Source organism: Lissotriton vulgaris, chromosome 12, assembly GCF_964263255.1.
Source record: "Lissotriton vulgaris chromosome 12, aLisVul1.2, whole genome shotgun sequence".
NCBI classification, from domain to species: domain Eukaryota; kingdom Metazoa; phylum Chordata; class Amphibia; order Caudata; family Salamandridae; genus Lissotriton; species Lissotriton vulgaris.
In genome coordinates this window covers 20,826,325-20,851,867 of record NC_141700.1, presented here as the reverse complement: position 1 = coordinate 20,851,867, position 25,543 = coordinate 20,826,325, and the positions used below count along the sequence as shown (strand labels likewise).

At 49.5% G+C, this 25,543-nt stretch overlaps 1 protein-coding gene across 4 annotated transcripts in view; it reads left to right on the top strand.

Annotated features, from left to right (window-relative positions):
• The window catches only part of LOC147673082 (transducin-like enhancer protein 1), a 190,306-nt gene extending 175,368 nt beyond the window's left edge, over positions 1-14,938 (top strand). For all 4 annotated transcript variants that reach the window (XM_086946771.1, XM_086946770.1, XM_086946769.1 and 1 more), the window contains exons 19-21: positions 9,002-9,152; positions 13,151-13,227; positions 13,797-14,938. In XM_086946771.1, the coding sequence (XP_086802897.1) occupies positions 9,002-9,152; positions 13,151-13,227; positions 13,797-13,904 (336 nt within the window). In that variant the 3' untranslated portion in view covers positions 13,905-14,938. The remainder of the gene's footprint in view (positions 1-9,001; positions 9,153-13,150; positions 13,228-13,796) is intronic.
• Positions 14,939-25,543: the final 10,605 nt, after the last annotated feature.

The window sequence follows — 25,543 nt, the reverse complement described above, 5'->3', positions numbered from 1 at the left end:
AAGGAATGAGTAAAACGAGAATAATAGCAGGAACTGGAGGAACAAACTAGCAGCAAGAGAAATGGAGGAGCTCAAGGGCTGCAGCAAGTGTAGAAAAAGCCAGGTATTGAAGTAGGCAAATGGAAGCAGGGCTGGGAAAATCTACCGCAGGCTGCACAGGAACAGCACACAAGCACTGGCCGAAGCAAGGCAGGAACTGGACTGGGAAACAAGCCAGCAATAGGTCCTGTACACAGAGGAACAAACAGGAGCTTCAGCAAATGGCAGCTTTGAAGCAGTTCCAGGCAGCAGCAGGCCCAGGGCGGGGTCACATGGCTGGGCTGCACAAGGCGAGTCACAGGTGTGTGCAGTCCCTGCCTCAAGTCCTGGAGGAGAGAATCCAGTGCTGAGAACCAGCCGGACCCCTCATACAAAGGCATGGTCAGCAGGTTCCAGGTCTTATTGAATACTTGGAAGTGCATTATGGAACCTGAAGTCCATGGAAGCAAATGTAGGTTTTCTGTTGCATATACGTTCGTAATGGGAAGCCGGCAGGAGTCGGAGAGGGACTTTGAGTTTCAGTGGTGATTTCCTGCTGAAAATGGCCCACGCACAGCGCCCCCCAGGGGCAGAATGATGGACTTGTAACACACTCACCCCTTCGCGAGGCTGAACTGTGACTTTGGGCCTTTGTGTGTTGTTTGTCGTAAGAGCCAATGTGGGGACTTTATCTCACTCTGCTCCCTTGTATCTCACTCCTCCTCCATCACCTTTGGAGGTGCTGCAGCACTGGTCCTCTACCAGAGTGGGGGCGCTACTGGTGGGGGTAGGGAACACAGAGCGCCTCTACCTGTAGGAAGGAAACGGTTGACCCTGTAGTGAGACTTGCTCTTATCCAGTATTTGGGTGTCTTTCATAGATTCACATGCCTGAATCATTCCCCGTCGCTGAGACGGGAGCCTCCGGTACATAAAAAAGTAATGTCCTAAGGACATACATAGAGAATATAGGCCTAAGGGCCTCCCCTTTTGGGGCCTTTCCACGTCCTTATGTAAAAGGACCGAACTCTCATCGTTAGCCAATCAGCTCCGACCTCCTTCTAGAACCTTCCCGGGAGGAGCCTCCGTCCCTCAGATTTTCTACCGCACGTTGTGCTAGGGAGTCTCCAACCTGAGCTCTTCAGGTTTCCAAAATTCGAAGTCTCAAACTTCACCGAAGTTCACTTTGTACGAAAAGGATTTCATCCTAGCATCGACTACATGTCGGAATCTAATAAGAAAACTTCGTCCATGGCGGACTCACAGAAGAAAGCCCTCCTGAGGGCCTGCTCCTCCTGCGGCAAGCAGCGGATTCAAGCGGAGGACAAGCACGACCTGTGCTTATATTGCCTGTACCCTGACCACGTCACTGACAAGTGTAGGGTGTGTAGAGCCTTCCCAAAGAAGACGGTTAAGGAAAGGGAAACTCGCCTTCGTGAATGGCTCGACAGGCTTAAGGTCCGAGACACTCTGGAATCTTCCGAGGGTAGTGTCTCCGCGACCTCCAAAGTCTCCAAGAAGAGACCCAGGGTGCAGTCCCCTGGAGAGACAGACACTCCTCCTAAGAAGGCGCACAGGAAGCCTTCGGAGGCACGCTCCACCACCTCCTCCGTGTCTGTTAAGGATGGCCAGAGGTTCAAGAAGCCCGCTCCATCTACTAAGCGGACCACCTCAGTCACGACCACTGTGTCGACTACTACGGCCTCATCGCCCTCCACGGCGACCACGACGACCACCACTGCGTCCTCAGGCGCACCGGTCTCCTCGACCATTCCTCTGAAACCTTCATCCAATACGAAGGCCGCGTCACCTAAGAGGTCTAAATCTTCAGGTACGCCTTCGCCGAAAACACCTCATACCGAAGGCTCGTCACCCAAGCCATCGAAGTCAAGTTCGTCTCCTAAACAGTCGAAGTCAAATTCAAGAACCACACCTTCGACAAAGATATCCCAGGTCCACGACCCTAGCATCAGTAAGGCGGCGAAACCCCTATCCCCGCAAAACTTGGTACCATTGACCCTGACGGAGGTGCCCAAATCACCGGCACGCTTGGCGGGAGCGCCATCTTCACGCACGTCGTCGGAAGAGACCCCGGCGCCATCTTGGAAAGAATCGAGATTGGTCGAAGTCTCTATTCACTCGAGTCCAACGCCCTCGGTTCTCCCAACGGTGGAGTTGGCACCCGAGGAAGAACAAGACACACTACAGAGTGAGGAGTCGGACGAAGAACAGGAGGTTCACGAAGAACACCAGGACGTCCAAGAGATCCGGGACGGAGTGACGTATCAAGGCAGCTCCCTGACCGTAGACACGGTGAAAACCCCGATGATCTGTTTGCCACTGTCTCTGGTCAACGATTTGAAATCCCTGGTGCAGGACTATAAACGAAGGTTCCCGGACGCAGACAGCGGTGCCCAGGTTCCGGTCACCCAAGCGCAACCGTCGGCCTCGCACCCTTCCGCTCCCCCGGCCCGTCCTCGGAGCCAACTCCGACCGCAAACACAGGCGGAGGATTCATCGGAAAGCGAGGAGGATGACACGGACTTAGAGGAAGGCGAGGTGCAAGACGTCGCCTCGGACCACAGAGACGACGATGCCGATGCTGCGTCATCACACCATTCGTCTGCCCCGGCATCCCCGAGACCACGCCACTCTGAAGCAGCGGACGTGGGAGGTTTCCACAAACTGGTGGACAGAGCTGCAAGGAGGTTTCACATGGCGGTGGAATCCGCGGAAACGGAATGCTTCCTCCATGATTTCAAGGAGCACACACAGAAATCGACCAAGTCTATTCCTCTGATAGACTTTCTATGGGAACAGGGCAAGAAGCTGATGCTCACGCCTGCCTCGGTGCCGGCGGTGGTTCCGCGCCTAGACAAAAAATATAAGGCCCCGAACTCCGCACCTGCCTGCCTGACCGGCCACCCCAAACCGGACTCGGTTGTCACTCAGGCGGCCCAAAAACAATCCCGAAACCCCTCCTCGCCGCTGTCCGCGCCCCCGGACAAGGAAGGAAGGAAGCTGGACACCATAGGCAAGAGGTTCTCCACCACATCCGCCATGTCCATCAAGGTGGCAAACTCCATCGCCCTCCTGGGCCGATACAACCGCCAGCTATGGGAAGACATAGCTCCCTACCTGCAAGGCCTGCCGGCCACGGTCCAGGACGAGGTGAAAGCTCTTCTGGCGGAAGGACAAAACTCCGCGGCTGAAATTATCGACTGCGCCATCGACGCAGCCATGACGGGATTCCGCCAGTTGGCAGGGGCTGCCGTGCTCCGCCGCCAGGGCTGGCTCAAGGCGACGTCTTTTCGGCAGGAGGTCCAATCTAAGGTGCTGGATATGCCGTTCGATGGGCAATTCCTCTTTGGGGAGAAGATAGACGAGGCACTCCAGGCCATCAAAAAGGACACCGACACGGCGAGGGCTCTGGGCTCCCTCCAGTCCCGGAACCAATCCTTTCGGGGAGGCCGCTCCAGAGGTCAGTACTCCTACAGAGGTTCCTACCAAAATCGGTCGTCCTATTCCTATGGCAACAGGAACCAACCCCAGCAGAAACAACAGTCCCGACAGTCATCCTATGGGAGATCGTCCTTCAGAGGCAAATCCGCCAAGAAGGGCGCTGGCGGCCGCCAGTGACCACTTACTCCAGCCAGTCCCACCACCGTCTCAATCCTTTCGAATTGGGGGAAAACTGACCCACTTCCTCCACAATTGGCGAAAAATCACTACGGATCGGTGGGTACTACAAATAATTCAATTTGGACATTCCCTCGAACTGGTCAACACCCCTCCCAACACCCCTCCACTGAAGCGTACTCACAGACACCTGCACCTCCTTCTCCAGGAAGTCGCTGCCATGTTGGTCAAAGGAGCCATCGAAAAGGTCCCGGACTCCCAGAAAGGGAAGGGTTTTTATTCCCACTTCTTCCTGGTCCAACAGAAAGGGGACAAGTGGAGGCCGATCTTAGACCTCCGGGCGCTCAACGCCTTCCTACGGAGTCAATCCTTCCGGATGGTCACAATCCAGGAGATCCTGGGTGCACTGGAAAGAGGCGACTCGATGGTCTCCCTAGACTTACAGGACGCCTACTACCATGTCCCCATCCTCGTCAGGCACAGGAAATACCTAAGGTTCGAAATAGCGGGCAGACATTACCAGTTCAAGGTCTTGCCGTTTGGCCTCAAATCTGCCCCACGTATCTTCACAAAGTGCTTGGCGCCCGTGGCTGCCTTCCTGCGACAAAGGGGTCACCAGGTGTTCCCCTACCTGGACGACTGGCTGGTGAAGGCTCCTTCCCCGGAGGACGCGCTGGCTTCCTTCAACGCCTGCAGCGCTCTTTTCCAACAGCTGGGTCTGACGATCAACCTCAAAAAATCATGCACTACTCCGTCAACGAGGATCACCTTCCTAGGGGCAACCCTGGACACGGAGCATGCGAAGGCTTTCCCCTCAGAGGACAGGATCTGCAAAGTACTGTCTCTGGCCACGGCGGTGGCCAAGAAGCCTCGCATCAAGGTCCGGACGTTCACCTCCTTGCTAGGGATGATGTCTTCATGCATTCTCCTCGTACCGCACTGCAGGCTCCGCATGCGCCCCCTACAGGAAGCGTTGGCGAGACAATGGAAACAGTGTTCAGGCTCATTCGACGACATTCTCACAATCACGCCGGCCATCATAAAGGCCCTGCTGTGGTGGAGAAACAGGACTCACCTGACGGCCGGATTGCCGTTCCTCCTGCCGCCGGCACCACTGGTCATCACGACCGATGCCTCACTGGAAGGCTGGGGCGCAGTACTGTTAGACCTTCGAGTCAGCGGCAAATGGGACGCCCAGGAAACACAACTACACATCAACCTCCTGGAACTGAGGGCAGTGTACCTGGCTCTACAGGCCTTCCTGCCACGCATCGGCTCTTCCCCTGTGCTCGTCAAAACAGACAACACCACGACGATGCACTACCTGAACAAACAAGGGGGAACGCGATCTCTCTCTCTCTCACGAGAATCGCAAAAAATCTGGAACTGGTTGGTGGCGCACGGCCTCTCCCTCAAGGCGGAGTACGTTCCAGGGAAGGAGAACACTATCGCGGACGCCCTCAGCAGGCAGACCTCTCTCTCCCACGAATGGGAGCTCAACGGCGACACGGTGGCCCACGTCTTCTCACAATGGGGCACCCCGAGGATCGATCTCTTCGCGACGGCGGAGAACACCAAATGCCGAAGCTACGCAAGCTGGCATCCCCAACGGGGGTCGCTGGGAAATGCTTTTTCCATCGGCTGGTCCAGCGTGTTTGCGTACGCTTTTCCGCCGTTCCCGATGATACCGAGGCTCCTCCGGAAGATGAGGACGGAACCGTGCACGCTGATACTGATTGCTCCGTACTGGCCGAGACAACATTGGTTCTCGGATCTTCTTCGCCTATCCACCAGGCCCCCGATTCACCTGCGACAACTCCCGAACCTCTTGACAATGTCCGGAGGCCAGGTACACCACCCGAACCTCCGTTCGCTCAACTTATCGGCTTGGCTCCTGAGCACCTTGAGTTCGGGGAGCTAGACATACCGCAGGACTGCAGGGCAGTACTGGCCAAGGCGAGAGCGAGCAGCACGACCAAGACCTACTCGCTGAAGTGGAAGAGGTTCTGCGTGTGGTGTTCGGAACACGACTTACACCCGCTCCGGGTCACCCCAGTACAGCTGCTACCATACCTACTGCACCTGGCTCAATCGGGACTGGCTCACGCCTCCATTAAGGTTCATCTGGCTGCGATTTCTAGGTTCACCAGGACCCCATCGGGACCCTCCCTCTGGTCCAGTCGACTGGTGAAACAATTTCTAAAAGGCCTTTACAGATCCTTTCCGAGGCCTCGGAAAGTTCCTCCAACCTGGCAGTTGAACTTGGTGCTAAACCAATTGATGAAACACCCATTCGAGCCCATACACCGGGCATCGCTCAAGCATCTTTCCTGGAAAACGGCTCTCCTGCTAGCCCTGACGTCGGCCAGAAGGGTCAGCGAACTTCAGGCGCTGTCCATTCAGGAACCGTATCTCCAATTCAGGCACGACCGAGTGGTACTCAGGCCCAACCCTAAATTCATTCCGAAAGTGCCGTCAGACTTTCATCTGAACGAACCAATTGTCCTCAAGTCGTTCTTTCCGGACCCTTCCACGGCAGCGGAAAGGGCGCTGCATTCCCTGGACATTAAAAGGTGTCTCAAATTCTACTTGGACAGGACCAAAGACGTCAGGAAGTCTTCTCAACTCTTTGTAGCCTACAGCAACCCGAGAATGGGGCTGCCCTTGACAAAACAGAGCATCTCACGCTGGATTTCTTCAGCAATTGCTTTCTGCCATGATCAGGCCGGACGGCCTTTGACAGACCGAGTGGCTGCCCACTCGACCAGAGCGATGTCAACGTCAGCAGCGCTCTTCGCTGGAGTGACGATCCTGGACATCTGCCGAGCGGCGACATGGAAGTCCCCGCATACCTTTTCCAAGCACTACTGCCTGGACATCGAACTGCAGAAGGACGCTGCAGTGGGACAAGCGGTGCTGCGCCATCTCTTCCAATAAGGTGAGCCTTACCTCGTCCCGCCATCCAGGTATGCACATTCCTCATGGTTTTCTCTGCTATATGCATGACTGTATATTACCATGTTTCTCTCATGTTGTCTGTAATCTATGCAGGCCTGCTAGATGTGAGAATGTGCTTTACCACTATGCATGTATAACTGCTGGCTACTCTGATTCAGGCATGTGAATCTATGAAAGACACCCAAATACTGGATAAGAAATGCGTTACTTACCTGTAACAGCAGTTATCCAGTATTGGTGTCTTTCATAGATTCACATGCAACCCTCCCGCCTCCCCGGTAAGGACTCACGTACCTCTATGTCTACATTGCGACACCCTAGCTGGGTGCGTACGAAAATCTGAGGGACGGAGGCTCCTCCCGGGAAGGTTCTAGAAGGAGGTCGGAGCTGATTGGCTAACGATGAGAGTTCGGTCCTTTTACATAAGGACGTGGAAAGGCCCCAAAAGGGGAGGCCCTTAGGCCTATATTCTCTATGTATGTCCTTAGGACATTACTTTTTTATGTACCGGAGGCTCCCGTCTCAGCGACGGGGAATGATTCAGGCATGTGAATCTATGAAAGACACCAATACTGGATAACTGCTGTTACAGGTAAGTAACGCATTTCTTCCCTTTCACTCTTTTGTGGGTGTGTTAGCAGAAACTTGCTGCAGCACCCTTGTTCCAGTCCACCCCAGCAGGCCCCGCCTTCTCTAGTGCACCATTAAGGAAAGGCTTTGTGCGCACGCCTGTGCAGGGAAGGGCGTAGCGAGCCATTCTAGTGCCACTACTAGGCCTGTACAGATCGAATGGGATCACTAGTGTCCGCTCAGAGCGTGGAGGTCTACGCGGTGGACACCATCTCCATCTCTACGCCCACGGCACTCTTGTGACCAGACCGCTCGCATGTGTGCTGCTCACCATTATCAACTCTCAATATTTTACTAACTTGGCCCTTGCATCGTGCACTCTGGATGTCCTGTTGCTGTTTTTTCTGGGGATACATGTTGTATCATAAGAATTTGACCTTGGCTGCAAGTTTCTCTAGGAGTTACTTTAGCTTCAAGGATTTAAGTTGATATATAATTTTTCTTTGAATTGGATTTTTTGTCTATGGCTCTTTTAACTTGTGTTGCTTATTGAAATGCAGCTCCTCACTTTGGGCTCCACTTCTTTCCAAGTGGAGCAAGGCTAGACCGTCTATCTCATGCGCCCTTACTATGTGCACCTGTTGCAGGATGGATTTGTGTACCTGAAACAAAAAATAGTACTGTCTGCAGTGCAGGCACGAACTCTAATCGAAGCTTGTACTGCGTAACGCTCAGCATGGGTACTTCGAAAAGATGTCCACCTGCAGCCCAGTCTTAGGTCTGGCCTAACAGGGAAGCTGTCTGCCACATTTACTGTTTACAGTGACACCTGGGGCTTGGGTCAGCCTCTTCACCTATTGGATCAGCTCTTGCAGGCAATGGCTTGAGACATTGCCAGTCGTGTCTTAGATCAGGCCCAGGACTGTTTCTCTGTCCTGCTGTTAACATTTTGTTGTGTGATTCCTCCTCCCATGGAGCGCGTGCACTGCGAAGCATGAAGGATGTTTTACACCAAGAAAAGTGCATTCAAGTATCACACTTTTGTTGCATTTAGTTACTTCTTATTCATTGATTGTATATTGAAGGCATTTGTATCCGTCTTCTACAGCAACCCTCATCAGTACCGCCACCACCACCAATACCAATACCACACCGCCAGTACCTCCAGGAAAGGGAGCCTTTGCAGAGCCTTGGAAAATGCCTTGCTTGCTTACTTCACTTTCTACTTTTCTCTCCCTTTCTGCACCAGCACCCCAGCCTCCCTCTAGAGGCAGTCCAGCTACCCACACCCCCTCGAAGGGGAGAGAGCAGGAAACAGCCCAGGTAGCGGGTGTTTGATTTAGTTTCTCAAATGATCCATAGACCTCATCTCCAGTGTGGGCACAGTTGTATCTCTGCATTTGACACTCAAAGAGCGCAATTCTAATCAGCAAGACGCTTTTCCAAGAGTTCGTACTAGATGGCAGGATGAGGCTCTGTGTGGGAATGTAGAATATATGTCTGCAAAATTGTTACAGGTAAGTAACTTTCCTTTTTTGTGTGAAAATTTCATAAAGCAGAAAAAAGACTCCAAAAAGAGGAAATGCAACAGAAATGGGTGACGTTTCGTTAAAAGAAAAATGTTGCCTTGAGTCCTTCCACCGATGTTGGACAGTTCTCTAGGAGTAAAATGTGCCTCCTCCAGGAGGGCGACCAGGGATTGGCTTTGAGATAGTGTTCCTTGCCTTTGGGATTGTGGATATAAAAAATGTTTACCATAAGGTAATTTGTTCTGACTTATTGGACAGATCATCAAGTCTCTTTTTTCATCTACGTAGATCTTCTCCCTCGGTTACTGCCCGACAGGGGAGTGGCTGGCGGTCGGCATGGAGAGCAGCAACGTGGAGGTCCTGCACGTTTCTAAGCCCGACAAGTACCAGCTGCACCTGCACGAGAGCTGCGTCCTCTCGCTGCAGTTCGCCTCCTGTGGTAAGATATGTTTTTTGCTGCTCGTCTTGTCGTCCTATGTTGTGTGCTGCCCGGTCTTGGCTTCCTATGTTGTGTGCTGCCCTGTCTTGTCGTCCTATGTTGTGTGCTGCCTGGTCTTGGCTTCCTATGTTGTGTGCTGCCCGGTCTTGGCTTCCTATGTTGTGTGCTGCCCTGTCTTGTCTTCCTTTGTTGTGTGCTGCCCTGTCTTGTCTTCCTTTGTTGTGTGCTGCCTGGTCTTGGCTTCCTATGTTGTGTGCTGCCCGGCCTTGGCTTCCTATGTTGTGTGCTGCCCGGCCTTGGCTTCCTATGTTGTGTGCTGCCCCGTCTTGGCTTCCTATGTTGTGTGCTGCCCCGTCTTGGCTTCCTATGTTGTGTGCTGCCCCGTCTTGGCTTCCTATGTTGTGTGCTGCCCCGTCTTGGCTTCCTATGTTGTGTGCTGCCCCGTCTTGGCTTCCTATGTTGTGTGCTGCCTGGTCTTGGCTTCCTATGTTGTGTGCTGCCCTGTCTTGGCTTCCTATGTTGTGTGCTGCCCCGTCTTGGCTTCCTATGTTGTGTGCTGCCCCGTCTTGGCTTCCTATGTTGTGTGCTGCCCCGTCTTGGCTTCCTATGTTGTGTGCTGCCTGGTCTTGGCTTCCTATGTTGTGGCTGACCGGTCTTGTCGTCCTATGTTGTGTGCTGCCTGGTCTTGGCTTCCTATGTTGTGTGCTGCCTGGTCTTGTCTTCCTTTGTTGTGTGCTGCCCTGTCTTGGCTTCCTTTGTTGTGTGCTGCCCGGTCTTGGCTTCCTATGTTGTGTGCTGCCTGGTCTTGGCTTCCTTTGTTGTGTGCTGCCCTGTCTTGTCTTCCTTTGTTGTGTGCTGCCTGGTCTTGGCTTCCTATGTTGTGTGCTGCCTGGTCTTGGCTTCCTATGTTGTGTGCTGCCCCGTCTTGGCTTCCTATGTTGTGTGCTGCCCCGTCTTGGCTTCCTATGTTGTGTGCTGCCCCGTCTTGGCTTCCTATGTTGTGTGCTGCCCCGTCTTGGCTTCCTATGTTGTGTGCTGCCCCGTCTTGGCTTCCTATGTTGTGTGCTGCCCCGTCTTGGCTTCCTATGTTGTGTGCTGCCCCGTCTTGGCTTCCTATGTTGTGTGCTGCCCCGTCTTGGCTTCCTATGTTGTGTGCTTCCCCCGTCTTGGTTCCTATGTTGTGTGCTGCCCCGTCTTGGCTTCCTATGTTGTGTTATGTTATTACACATTTATATCGCGCACGGATACTCAAGAGTGTCCCGGCACGGTGGTGAACCATAACAGCAAAGCAGCTATTTTAGGTGGGTTGGTTAAAAAGGAAGGTCTGCAGCTGTTTCTTAAATAGCATGGTGTCCTGGATGTTGCGCAGCCTCAGAGGAAGGGAATTCCAGGCCTCCGCAGTCTTAACAGAGAGGGAGCTGCCCCCTAGCCGAACCCTGCGAAAGCGGGGAACGGTAGTCAGGCGCTGGGTGGTAGAGCGGAGATTTCTACGAGGAGCGTAGAAGGAAAATCGCCTCTGGAGATAAACCGAGCCTAAACCATGCAGGGCTCTATGAGCCAGCGTAAGGGCCTTCAACGGGATTTGATGGACCACAGGCAGCCAATGCAAGTCTCGTAAATGCTGTTTCATGCTTGCACGCCCTGGGATTTGCAGCAAAACCCTGGCAGCCGCATTCTGAATTATTTGTACTTTCTTTGACTGATACCCTGGGAGTCCAATATATAGACCATTGGCATAATCAATACCGGACAAGATGAGTGCCCGAGTCACCATTTCCCTCGCAGATCTAGGTATCAGAGGGAAGAACTTCCTAAGAGATTTTAGGATACGGAAGCACACCCCCGCCAGTCGCTTTATCTGAGCAATAAATCTGAGCTCTTCCCCAAACCAGATCCCCAAATTTTTTGCAGGGTTGCCAGATGACAGAGGCTGGGGTTACTCTGGGGACCACAAAGTCTCTCTAAAGAACGGAGGGAAGGAGCCATAGAGAAGAACCTCCGACTTACCCTCATTACACTTCAGCTGTGCCTGGGCCAGCCATCCGAAGACAGCCGCAAGGAAACGCTGGGCTGCTGTGGGGGACACCTCACCTTCCTTCCAGGTAAAGAGGAGCTGAGTGTCATCCGTATATGCTATGACTTTTGCACCCAGCTCCTCTGCAAGGAAGATCAGGGGTGTACCATAAATGTTAAAAAGCAGGGAGCTCAAAGTTGAGCCCTGCGGAACACCAGTAGCCACTTTCCGGGGGGTAAAGGAAAAAGGTGGCATCCAGACCTGCTGTGTACGGTCATCCAGGAAGGATTCAAGCTACTTCCAAGCCCGACCAGACACGCCAATGTGAGAGAGCCTAGAGAGAAGTTGTTGATGAGGGACCGTGTCGAAGGCGGCAGATAGGTCCAATAAAATCAGGGCCGCTCTGCTGCCCCCGTCCAAACACTCCCTTATGGCTTCTGATATTTCCACAAGGGCGGTCTCGGTGCTATAGGATGCCCTAAATCCGGATTGAGCCGGATGGAGAGCGCCCGACGACTCAGCAAAAGTGGATAGCTGCCTAAAGACTGCTTTCTCACATATCTTGCCCACCGCCGGAAGAAGAGAAATTATGCGATAGCTACTAAGTATGTCTGGGTCTAAGGAATGCTTCTTCAGAAGAGATATACAAGTTTAGCCTCCTTCCATACCTTAGGTACAATACCGGTCTGAAGTGATAGATTTATAATAGCATTCACCTCCGGATTAACTACCTCAGCGACCTCAGCAAGCAGCCTAGCAGGACACGGCTCAGAAGGAGATCCAGATTTGAGGGCTAGAAGGATAGATGGAGAGTCCTTCAAGGTAATCCGCAGAAAAGCCATCAGTAGAGAAGTGGGCAGAGAGGGAACTGGCAGGCTCGAGATGTAAACTTCGGCCTACCCTGTGCAATCCGATCCTAAAGAATCCTGTTTGCCTGGATTTTATCAATAAAAAAATCTGACAATTTTTCACACCACTCTGCCGAGACAGGTAAATCCATCCGCTCTGCACTGGGATGGAGTAAACTCTGTACAATGGCAAATATTTCCTTTGTGCTGCCCCGTCTTGGCTTCCTATCTTCCTATGTTGTGTGCTGCCCCGTCTTGGCTTCCTATGTTGTGTGCTGCCAGGTCTTGACTTCCTGTGTTGTGGCTGCCCGGTCTTGGCTTCCTATGTTGTGTGCTGCCTGGTCTTGGCTTCCTATGTTGTGTGCTGCCCGGTCTTGGCTTCCTATGTTGTGTGCTGCCCGGTCTTGGCTTCCTATGTTGTGGCTGCCCGGTCGTGGCTTCCTATGTTGTGTGCTGCCCGGTCTTGGCTTCCTATGTTGTGGCTGACCGGTCTTGGCTTCCTATGTTGTGTGCTGCCCGGTCTTGGCTTCCTATGTTGTGTGCACACAGCGAAGGCTCCTCAGACCCATCCCGGGCCGTCAATGGCTGTGTGCCGTTTGTTGGACCTACAGGTCGATGGCGACTCCTGTCCATTAAATAGAATATTTACATGAGGAGGCCATGACTCTACATTTCAAGGCTGTACTTTAGGAATAGATCATCATGTCCGTAACCACCTTTGGTAGGGGGCAGTATTTCTGTCCTCAAGGTCAGTTCATCTTGAAGAAGCTTATCCCCCTGAGGTTGGGAGGGCTTGAGTGACTGAGCCTGTGGGACCTTCAAAGCCAGGGGTCTTGGTGGGCTTTGGAGCAGCGCTTGGGTGTTGCGGTGGGATGGGATGGGCAGCAGTTGGTGTTCTTCCAGGTGTATCTGAGCAGGATACCTTTGCATGGGTGGTAGATCTTTGCTAGAAGGCTTTAAGCCTGGGTCCTTGCCAGAGGGAGGGGTCCACAGATGGTCACAGAAGCCTTCGTGCCTCCCCCTGGCAGAGGCAGATGAATTGCCTGCATATGATCTTCCTGATGTAGAATTTGTTTTCGAGTGGATGTTGCACTGCAGTTCTCAAGACCCTGAGCTTAATTCATTTCTACCTGTAGGTAAATGGTTTGTGAGCACTGGAAAGGACAACCTGCTGAACGCCTGGAGGACTCCCTACGGGGCCAGCATATTCCAGGTAAGACATCCGCGAGAGTACAGAGTGACTTACTCCACAAGAACTAGCCTCATCTGAGAGAGTGCGTCCAGGCTCTATAATGCTCACAACATTCTGACCAACATCCTCTTCAGAGCCAGCTACATATCTAGAAGCCCTTCTGTAGCCACAGTAGGAAGCACCTCCATGCACTCAGAAAAACTTGCAGATGGGTGTCGTGGGGTGATGGGAATAAGAGTTTGGGGGAAACCGGGCTGTCTTATGAGTATAAGCAAGGGGTGTACGTTACTGGGAGTGCATTGCGGGCAGCGTATGCTCATGGGGCGACCAGCTCTACTCCCGCAGATCTAAGCCCTGACACATTCTCACGTTGATCTGTCCAACACCCAGATGTCTGTCACCCAGCTTTAAACCGGCAAGGACTTCAGTACCTCTTTAGAGACTAAAGTTGTAAGTGGGTGTATAGCTCATCTTGGGCAACTATAGCAATGGTAACTTTCTAAGGTCCATGTTGATGTTCAGGATGCTGGTGCTACCAAAAGATGCTGGTGCTTTCCTTTGACCCCCAGTTTTGGCTTCTTCTTTTGCAGTCGAAGGAGTCCTCGTCTGTCCTGAGCTGTGATATTTCCCCCGATGACCAGTTCATCGTGACTGGGTCTGGTGACAAAAAGGCCACTGTGTACGAGGTGATTTATTAAAGACTGTCCGACTGCCGGAAGAGGTAGAAGTCTCCGCATCTGGCACCTCAACCAACGGCGCTCCGCAGAGGAGGAGGAAGACGAGGAGCATGGACAGCGGCACTTTTCCAAAGAACGTGGAAGGAGTCTTCCACATCTCGCTTCCAACCGGGAAGCGGAGGGGCCAGGTTAGAGGTTGTGGCGACTAGTAGCGGGTGGGAGACTGGAGGGCTTTTTGGCTCTGAACCAACTTATCAGTGCTGCCACATTCTTTTGATGACACATTGTCATTCTGGGACTTTATTTTTAACCTGAACTTTTTTTTAAAGAAACAATGTAAGTAAAAAATAAAAAAAAATATTGACTAACTCACCTCAAGACATTGGACTCTGGGTTGTATGTTGTAATAAAGACGGTATGGGTGAACATAAGTGGCCACGCACACTATGGATAAATGCTGAAGGTGCTTTTGGGAAGCTATCCCTCTTTTCGGGCTGCTGATGGAATCCGTATCGATGCAGTTGTATTACGCACCTTCGTCCCCATTCCACTTTTGATTTCTTGCGCTGGTTCCATGTTTGCCCTGGAGGAACATTGGAGTGTCGGCACAGAAGTACACACAGGCTGGCTTGCTGGCATTGCCTTGTGGAAAGAGGATTGTTGACAAAAGAAAATTGTAGTGCCCTATGTTCGAAAGATGTCCCATACATCGGACTGGGGCTGTGTAATCTCTTTAACTCAGTCGTTCATCCACCACATAAGCCGGTTCCCAACAGGAATGACTTACGAAATCTGACTGAATTGTGCCCACCAAGTCTCCAGATGCACATGCTCTAAGAAGTGTTATCGCAGAAGGGCCTCCTTCTGTGTAGAGGGCGACAATGGATTCCGTTCTTCTTTTTGGGGTGGAGATCTCTTCGGGGTCTCTTTCGACAGTGTCCCGATGCCTTTCTGGGGCTGTCCTGCGATGCTGCATGTCCAGCAGCCCCAACTGCAATGGGATTCCAGCTGTTGATGGTTGATTGTCATTAAAATGTTGCTTTCAAAATCACAAACGGTTTGTTTATTCACTGACTCTTTAACTATATTTTTCTTCAGAACAGCTTTGTCTTCCCATACTTATTCTGAGAAATTAGACTCTTTACCTCATCAATGCTGTTACCAAACCATTCTTGTGTGTTAAAAACCTGGAGGGAGGGCTTTTCTGTGGATTTCACCCCATGGAAGGCATGTGAGACCTGTATTACCAACCTACTGAATGTCTAAATTTCTGATAGTCTTCTGCCACAGATTCCTCAATGTCAGAAGACCTCCCAGAGGTGGCAAACTAGACCCGGAGAAATGTTCAGCAAAGCTTCTGCGTGCCGGTAGGTGGCATTGTGTGTTCTGCGCTGACTCCATACCGGCAAGAACTCCAAGTGGAGCTGCATAAAAGCACAGTTTTCATTCTTTCCTTCCGCAGCAGCTCTGGAGCTCCACTCCCATCTTTGTGGCTCTAATGAAAACTTCCCCAAAAAACCTCTTCACTGTGTGCTAGGGAACAATGTTCCCACCCCAGAGGTCCAGATTCAAGCAATGCTCAAAACTACAGGAAGCATTTGTCTGTCACTGACCCACACAAGCTGTTGCTTTGTTCCCCGGCACTAGCCACAACTGGAAGTTGTGATCGATGCACCCTAATACACTCAAAGGTGGTAACCTCTGAACAGTTTTCTCAGCTGGTTTCGACACGTCCCAATTTTCTCAAGTCATCTTCAGCCCCTTAGCAAATTGCGGCCTTCAAGGAGGCCATGCTGACAATCTTTAGTGTACTCCCAGCTCCCTAGTGTGTGTCTTCGGGCCTCATGCAACTGGAGTGGCCGCCAGTCAGGTTATCCCAAGTACACCTTCCCGTAATGTTATAATATCACACCAAGGATCTACGAGAGTATACACTGAACATATCTCTGCCTCTGCCAAACTGATAACTCACTAAAGATATGTTCTATGCAAATTTGAAAATAGAGTGCTGAGAATGTGAGAGATATTTCTTTTAATGGACGAGAACCCTCACCCACTCAAAGGTGACATGCTTCCTCATTTGGCCCCCTCCACTCATCGGGCCCACAAGGTCCCTGATGTGGGCTACAACTCCCCACTTGGAGAAATGAGTGAGGAGAAGCGGATGTGTTTTAATGACAAGGGGACGCCCCAAGGTGAGTATTAGTGAGTGAGAGACAGAGTGCAGTGAATTTGTGAAAGTTAAAACTATCTCGTGGGCACCAACATTTTTGTTCTATAGTGTCTCTGGATAGAGTTAAAAAGCTCCGGACCGGATTTTTCAAAACAAATATACCTCCTCAGAGGTTAACATGTTTCTGCCTATCTCAGACTCCCATGGAGTTCTCAGGCATTCTTCAGGACCAAAGGATTAAATGAGTCACTCTGTCAGTTATAACACATTCATATGTGAAAAGATGGAATACTGGCCGTATTTTGGAATGGACGCCAGCGATGTGTATAATTAATACGCCTTTTCCATCTGTATTGGAGGCAATTTTAGACTCTCGATAGCCACAGGGTACCCCTCAGGCCATTCCCCTCATCAAACGCAGTCCTCGGCCGAGTGTTGTGTATGTGGGGTCCAGGCGAGAGTAATAGGAGCTAACCTCATGGGACCCATTAACCAGGCCTGTACCAAGTCCTGTACAGATTTCCACTCCAGCCCTCAATTCCACACCTGTTCTTGTCACCAAGATTCCATTACAGACTCCGGTGCCAATCGATGACTAGTACTGACGCCCATGTTGGACATTGAACCAACCTCCGGTTGAAATTCCAACTGTAAATGGCCCGTTGATCCCCCACTTCCCCTTTCTGTGGAATGGCCACATTTGTGGCACCCACAAAGGTCCAAAGCTGGAGGCCAGCACACTGTCACCAACAATTGTTTTATGCTCCACAACTGAGGGTGCAGAAAGGGAAAAGGCAAGAAGCATTGTCAATGGCTCTTCCCAATGAGTCAAAGGGACACTGGGCCATGATGGTGGCGTTGAGCGGCGAGACTCCATCTTATCCTCTGTTTGGCTTCTGAGCGCTGGGCTGAGCAGGACCTGTGAGGTTTAAAGCATCAATAGAGGATGTCCCTGTTCCTACCTCCTTGGGGGTCCAGGGTAGGAAGTGAGAAGGGCAGTTACCAGGGATCGAAAAGGTACTCGCGATGCTGGTTGATGCCTGCCGGCTTCCTTGCTCTCTGTCTTGCTATGAACCACTTTTAGGCCAGTATCAGGACTATTAGGCCTCATCTTAACCACATGGGTGTTTGCAGCTGGGGGTTGGCCGGTGGCCAGGCGTTGAGCCCACCCGTCTGCTGGCAGACGCCCCCCACTGCTCATGGCCTTTGGCCGTGTTTAAGGGTCGTTGACCGTAGAGCTTGGCCCTTAGTCTTTGAATCTGTAAAATCTTTGGTGCCACGTCGTGGAACTGAACAAATGTTTTCAGAACTTTACCATGTTTACCTTTCTCTTAATGTTTTGAGTTTCATGCACATATTTCAACAGGTGACACAGTTACAAGGAGGACTTAAAGTGTTTGTTTGCTAAAAGTTTTGGTGCTGATCAATGAATCTGCGGTATTTGTCAGCCTGTTGGCAAGTTAAGCCTCGCGCAAGGATCTCTGGTTTAAATACCTTCTAAAAGGGGGAATTGGAATTTGCAAATTAGTCACTAAAGTTCTCCAGTATTAGGGGTGTCTTTCATAGATTCACGTGCTCGAATATTCCTCGTCGTCGAAGTGGGAGTCCCACGGTACATGAAATAGCAGTAACATATGCATGTATATATGAAAAATATCATAAATAAAAATATACATACATATAATGTAATAAAAATGTAAAATTTAAAAAATGGTACTTTAAAAATGTAAATTTTAAAAGTACCATTTTAAAAGTACCATAGAACATAATAGGTCCATTGAAAAGCCTAAGGGAGAACTCACTTTAGTAGCATATTAGTGTTGTTATGTGTTGGTTCACATTCCAGCCAATCAGGCTGTAGCCTCCTCTAGAACCTTCTCCTCAGAAGCCCAAGTCCTCAGATTTTCTACCGCACGTCGTGTGAAGGGAGTCTCCCTGAGCTCTGCTCAGTTTTTCTTCAACTCTAGCTGTTTTTCTTCAGAAAATGTCTTCAAATAGGAAATCTTTATTTAAAGCCTGCCCTTCTTGTAGTAAACTGCGCCTTTTCCATGAGGATCCACACAGTAAATGCATTTACTGCCTCTACCGAGACCACTGTCGCACTTTTCCTCCCAAGACTCTGAGGGATATAGAGGCCCTTCTCCTTCTGTGGCTACAGAAGTTGAAGACTTCAGAGTCTGTGGTTTCTGAGGTAGAAAGTTTGTCATCTGGTGTTTCAAAATCCTCTCAGAAGCGTGGGTCTGAAACTGAGGTTCCAACTGAAGGACCGGGTTTTTAGAACCCAGCGGCGTCAGGGAGAACGCCTGAAACCTTAGAGTTCCCCTGTCTTGGTAAACAGAGACACGGGATACTTCTTGATGACGTCAAAGACCAAAGTTTATTGGCTGCAACCAGGAACAGAGATCTACGAAGTACACAAGGGTAGTTCGTCAGAGACTGCACAAATTCGATAAGCGGAGCATGGTCTTTTATGCCAAACATCAAGCCTCAGGCAACATTCCAATTTACATTCGGTGCATCAAAAACTGACCAATGACAGTGTAACATTTCAAAAAGTAGCGAATGACGACAGTCAAAGACAATCCCATTTTCCATTGTCCAGCCCACCAGAAATGACCGCGCACATTCCCGGTTTCCTGTTCGATCAGGCCGGACAAACCCATTGTAAACCCTTCGACCCAAATTAATGATTATGTCGTAAAGGAAAGGCAGAAACAGATTGGAAAGGAGATAGAAAGGTGGGAGCAGTGTACCATAAACTCGGGCATGTCCTGCTCTTTATCAGACCAGCTGCTGAACAAGGAACTGGCTCAGCGAGGTCAACCTCAGGCTAGGAGTCAGTTCGGCCAGGTCACCCAGAAGTCAGCTAAGGCGTACGTGTCTCAAGGACTAGCTCGGCCACAGTCTTCGGGCCTATGTTAGGGCAACCACACAATGGCTGCCATATACAAAATGGAACCCGAAGGTTCGAACTAAATCCTTGAATAGAGAGTGTTCTCCTATATCGATTCATACGAAAACACTCAGACACGCTACATTCGCCATTTCTGGTCTGCTGACACCAAAATCGTCCATTTCCGACGATCTTTATTGAACGGGTTCGGAACCGTCGAACCCAGTTCGTAACCACAGACCCTCCTTTTGCCCTAATATAGGCAACAAACCCAAACCCATGTTAATCTGAATCTGGATCTATATTCATCAGGTCATCGATATGGTGCTGCAGCATCATCCTATTACTGAGTATCTCTCTCTGGACAGGTTTCCGTGCACACGAAGTAGCACAGAGGCCACAAATAGCAGGAGCACACTGCACACAGAGACAGAACATGAAAAGGATTGCTAAGACCATCCCAATAACCATCAAAATCTTCCAACCCCAAGTGGATATCAATCCCCATAACCATCCCATCAAAGACCAATCCCCTTTGTCCAAATGGACAGAATCAGAGATTTTATGCAATTTGGAAATGGCCTGGAAGACTGATGGAGCGTTGTCTGGAATGAAAACGCAGCAGCTCGATTGAATCAGTTTACAAACTCCACCTCGATCTGCTAGAATAACATCAAGGGCAACTCTATTCTGAAGTGTCATAAGTCTATCCGACTGGAGCTCAACAGTCAGGTTACCAAGGGCACCGGCAGTTTCTACTATGGTGGACTCAACCACTCTCGTCAACTGACGAATATTCCTACTGTTAGCCATAGGTCCCCAGAACGGCAGAAAACCCTTAAAGAAATCTCCCAACTCTTGCCCTGCAGTGTCTTCTTGACTAAAGACACCTCTAGCAACTCTCATCTTATGGTAATCTGCCGCAGCTGTAAAGGTGGGAGGTAACAGAAAGGAAACAAAACATGTGCCCGAGAAGTCGGGGGGCAACCATGTATATGCTTTGTCGTAGCAAACAAAGTAGGTACCCTCAGCAGCTAAGAACGCTGGGGAAGACTGAGATGCAAATACGTAAGTCTCAGTGCAAACACTCTTCCCTAACTGAGCCTTCGGATTTTACCGTTGCTCTGCAGACAATAGTGGCCCCGATTGGGCACTATCCAAAGCGGTGGAGAACTTTTCGCTCTCTGGTTAACACTCAGACTAACTCCATATCCAGTAACGTTCCAACCACTATATGGTTGTCTCATCTTTGGGAATAGTCTCAACTGCATTAGTCCCTTTAATCATGTCGACTATGCCTCTAGCTAAAGCACTATTCTTCGGATTGTCTTTCGGTGAACGTAGAGGGTAGACGCTATGGGCATAAATAAACATTGTTCTGTAAGCTCGAATCGAACCATTTAAACTAAAGGGCAGGACTAAATAAGGAATACCCTTATCAGTTGTATGAGGCATCAAACCACAAATCCAACAGTTTGTCGTATTAATCACTAACTGCTGTTGGTGCAGAAGTTGTATGAAGGAATTGTTAGCAAATTCCAATCGTCGGACTACCTCATGCTCAGGTAAAGGATGAAAAGAATCAGAAGAAATAGTGGGTGGAGGTGTAGGTTGCACAGTGGGATTAACCGTCATTTTAAAAACAAATGTTACATAACCAGCTATAAATATTATGAAGCTCAATAGTAAAAATAAACATGATATCAGAAAACATTTCTTCGACATTATTTTGCATATTCGTTTTCTAAAAGTCAGTGTCTGTACAGGTCTCTCCAACTCAAAGAAATCCATCCTAAACTAAAGGTGCTGCCCGCGGTGGTTGGTTGATTCTGCTCAGGAGTGCCTCTGCTAAACCCAGGAAGGCTGCCTCGGGCCAACAGAACCCTCGACCTAGTGTCTCAGGCTTGCACTCCCAAGACTGGTAGCAACCGCGACCCTAGCAGCGAGAACCGGATGGCGGTTCAAGAAAAACAAAAATGAGTAGATCCTTGGTGGAGAGTTAACCTGCAAACAAAAAAATAATCAAAGCTTTATTAATCTTTATTTGTCCAAAACTCTCAATCTCAAATTATAGTAATTTCTTCCAGCTAATTCTTGGTCAGCGAACAAAAGATGAGGCTCGGTAGTGTCCAATCGATTTGCAGGAGGTACTGACGCTTGCAAAATTCTGTCGCTTTCTTTCTCTGAGTTCGTTCCAATCAATCTAGCATCGCTAAACGGTATAAACCGTGGGACGACTTCTGTTTCAGAGTCCGCAAGTCCCTCCTGGACCCACTTATCGTAAGGCAAGGGCAAAGGTGCCCTTTTGGTATGCGATCCGGGGATCCAGTTCCGTTTACCCTGCACTCGTACCGCAGATCTTGTTGACAGAAGCACTTGGTAGGGCCCAGTCCAGCGGGGCTGTTCGTTCTTGGTCCGCTGAAAGTTACGCACAAAGACCCAGGAGCCAGGTTCAATGGAATGCCCTGGATCCTCTGAAGCTTGTGGAAAACTGTCATGCACCTGTTGGCGTAAAACACTCATTTTAGTTGTCAGTTCACGCAAATAATCAAGGAGCACAGGGTACTCAAGGTCTCTAAATCTCGTTGGTCTTGGTACGCCCCAAATGTTCGCTGGGCGACCAAACACAACCTCGTACGGACTCAAACCCATTCGTGAATGCACAGTCATCCTTGTAGACAGAAGTGCTAATGGCAAGGCATCTGGCCATTGTAAACCAGTGCTCGCTTGAATTTTGGCCAATTTTAACTTAAGAGTGCCATTGTAGCACTCGACTAAACCAGCTGATTGGGGGTGGTTTGCAGCGTGGAATTTCTACTTAATCCCGAGACCCTCACACACTCTCTTCATAACTTGACCCACAAATTCACTCCCATTATCACTCCAGATAATTCTCGGCATTCCAAATCTCGGGAAAAATTCTTTTATCAAAGCCTTCGCTGTGGACAAAGCAGTATTGTCCTTAAGGGGGTAAGCTTCTACCCATCTAGTAAAGGAGCAAACAACCACTAACACATATTTCAAGTTGTTGCATCTCTCCATATGGATAAAATCTAGCTGCAAAGCCTCGAACGGATACGTAGGAGGAGCAAAATGACCAGCTGGTGTTGGAGTTCCCTTACCAGGATTATGCATCGAACACACCATGCAAATCTTGACCAAGCTCTCTGCACATTTGGGGATTTCCGCATTCTGCCAAACAGGAGCCAACAGCTTGCAAATCCCTTTCACACTAATATGTGCCATTCCATGAGCCATTGTAACAACTGAACCATCAACCCACAAAGCATCGTCACAATCAGGAAAAGGAGTGTCCCTAGGGGCCACTCTCCCTTTCGTCTCTTCTTCGGTTCTTAGAAAACAATCATGCTGTTCTTCACTATCGTCATCTGTCTCAAACGAGATTGGCAACTATGTAGCTGGGTTCAAGGTATTACACCTTCTTATATGCACATGACTCGCTAATCATGTCAGCTCATACCCTGACAACCGAGCACTAGTTAAGTGCTGTGTCTTGGTACGATTCAACAAGGTATCCACTGCCTGTGGAACCATGACCACTAACGTATTATCCATAACCAAACCAGCAGATTGTCGAATTGAAACAGCCGCTGCCGCTCTCAAACAGCTCGGCAACGCTCTAGCTACAGGATCTAAAGTCGACGAAAAGTCGCACATGGGCATTGCATATCGCCAAACTGCTGAGTCAAAACCGATAATGCACATCCCTCTCTCTCGTGGACATACAATGTGAAAGGCTTACTGTAATCGGGAGTACCCAACACAGGAGCCGAGCACAATGCATTGCGTAATTCAGAAAAACTCTTTTGACATTAGTCAGTCCAAGGAATAGGATCTGGGGTATCCTTAACAGTAAGAGCTATCAAAGGCTTCGCTAACAGAAACAAATTGGGAATCCACTGTCTACAGTACGACGTAATACCCAAAAACGCACGTACTTCTCTCTGTGTCGTAGGAACACTCATTTTCACGATAGCCTGAATTCTTTCTGGGGTCAGTTTCCTTCCCTCCTTCGATAAGAGGTGACCTAGGTAGGTAACTTCTTGTCGACAAAATTGCAGTTTCGAGAGAGAAACTTTGTGATGACAATCAGACAAGTGACGTAATAATGCCAAAGTGGCATCCTTACAAATCTCCTCAGTATCTGCAGCAACTAACAAATCATCAACATATTGAATAAGAGCTGCACCTTCAGGTAAAATCAACAGATCAAGTTGCGTCTTCAAAGCTTGACTGTAAATCGATGGAATCTCGCAATAGCCTTGAGGAGCGCGTTTAAAGCGGAAACTGCGTCCTCCTAAAGAGAATCCAAGGATATCCCTACTCTCCATGGCAATCGGAATGCTGAAGAAAGCATTCTTCAAGTCGATCACCGAAAACCAGGTAGCAGAAGCCGGAATCAAAGTCAATAACGCAGTAATGTCAGGCACAACAGGAAATTGGGGAACAACAATCTTGTTCACTTCACGAAGATCGATGACAAATCTATATACAGGAGGTAGTGAAGGATCAGTTCTCTTTAAAACAGGCAAAACCGGACTATTGCACACATTACCTCGCGTCTCTTCAATAACACCCTTGTCGATCAGATCATAAATGATCGCTAATAGTGCACGCTCACCATCACTCGATATACGATATTGTTGAATACGCAGTATATTAACATTAGCCTTCGGTGTCACAACAGATGGAGGAATATCCAACAGGCCCACATCATTTGGACCAGTCGCCCACAGTGAATCTGGTAACAAAGACAATTCCGATGGAAGACAATCTTTCGATTTTATATATATATATATATATTGGAGAGATCACATTCTCACCCAAAGTAAGATGTACTCCTGACGGAGAACAGTACAAAGTCGCATACAATCTCTTCAACAAGTCCAATCCCAACAAATTCTCATTACAACCTGTAGTCAAAAGAAGGGGTGCTTCAAACCTACGAGGACCAACAGAAAGGGGCAATGGGGCAGAAATCGGATTCATAACGGGGGCGCCAGAAAACCTACAGAAACATTATGAAAGCCAGACAAAGGTGCGCCAGGGAGCTTAGAAGGCATAATCGAACTCTTCGTAGCACCAGTGTCTAGCAGAAAAGGCTCTGACACACCTGATGCAATCACCTCAACGTAAGGTCCGTTCTGATCTACTGGAACTGAAACAACTCCCTCTCTTTGTCCAAGGCTGTCCTAACAATCATTACCATGTGCTTCATCACCCTCAACATAGTAATCGTCTACATAGTACTGTGCTGTCCTACCAGACGAATTCTGCTGCTGATCAAATCTATTCATCGAATTTTGTGGAGGCAAAGAACGCACATTCTGTTCCCGACCTCTACCTCTAGGGGCTTGCTGAGTACCTCTACCTCGTACACCTGGAGCACTATTCCCTCGTTGCAGCAAGATCGGGCAACTATTCTTGTAATGACCTTCTTCTCTACAATACGCACACTGATTAGGGCCATACGGAAAACGCTGTTGAGGAGTCTCGTCTCTTTGCGAGTTCCTCGAATACTGTTGTGATTGTTGGTAATCACGCTGATTATTAACACTGGGCGGATAAGCTTGTTGTAGAAGAACTTTAGTCTTCAATTCCTTAGTCGTCTTGTCCACTTTCTCTAACTCATCCTTACGTCTATTCTCATAATACTGAGCCGTAGCTAAAATCTGCGCCGATGTAGAAACAGGCCAAGCACTCTCAGAATCCTTCAACTTAGTGCATAACTCAGGAAGAAGATTGTGTACAAACTTGTCGACAAACAACCTCTGGCCACCCTCGGTAGCCATATCCTGACCACTATGATCGACGAACGTTTCCTCGAAACGCGAGAAGAAGTCCGACACAGTCTCATCTTTCTTCTGCTTACATGCAGACAACTTGTCCCAATTCACACGTACTTCAGGCATCAAAGTCTTCATAAAAGTAATAATCCTACCAGGAAGTTCAGTAATGATATTTTCAGGCTTAGCACCTCCAACTTGTCTATCGTTTGCAGCGACAAGGTTCACCCACGAATCACCCAATTCATTATCATGATCTGTATGTCGAATGACATTCCAGATGGGCTGTTGGAACAACATTCCCAAACAACATGTCTATGTCCGCCAAATTCATGACGCACAAACTCACTGTTTGCGTAAGCTCTTTATAATATCCCGCAGGATTTTTCCTCGGATCAGGCAAAGTCTGTTTAAGCGCTAGAACTTCAGCACGCTTCCAAGGAACATGTACCCATACTCTCTGGAAGTGCGCAACAACAGGTGGATGAGCAGTTGCATCAGCAGGTCTCCATACCGGAGAAACCTCTCGCATCGGATACTGACGCGCTTGTCTCCCAACTAACGAATCGGGCTCAAGCAATCGTTCAGAAGGAACATTACTTCGGAATGACAATAACGTAACCGCTCTCTCGATGTCGAGGAGACTCACGATCGTTCCTTTTTCAAATTCGGAACGCAACCGGAACAGCTCTTCAGGAGCTTTACCCACTTCGTCCATTGTTCATGGAGGAACGCACACATGATCTCAAAAACATAACGTTGCTTTGGTGTTTACCATTGTCGGAAA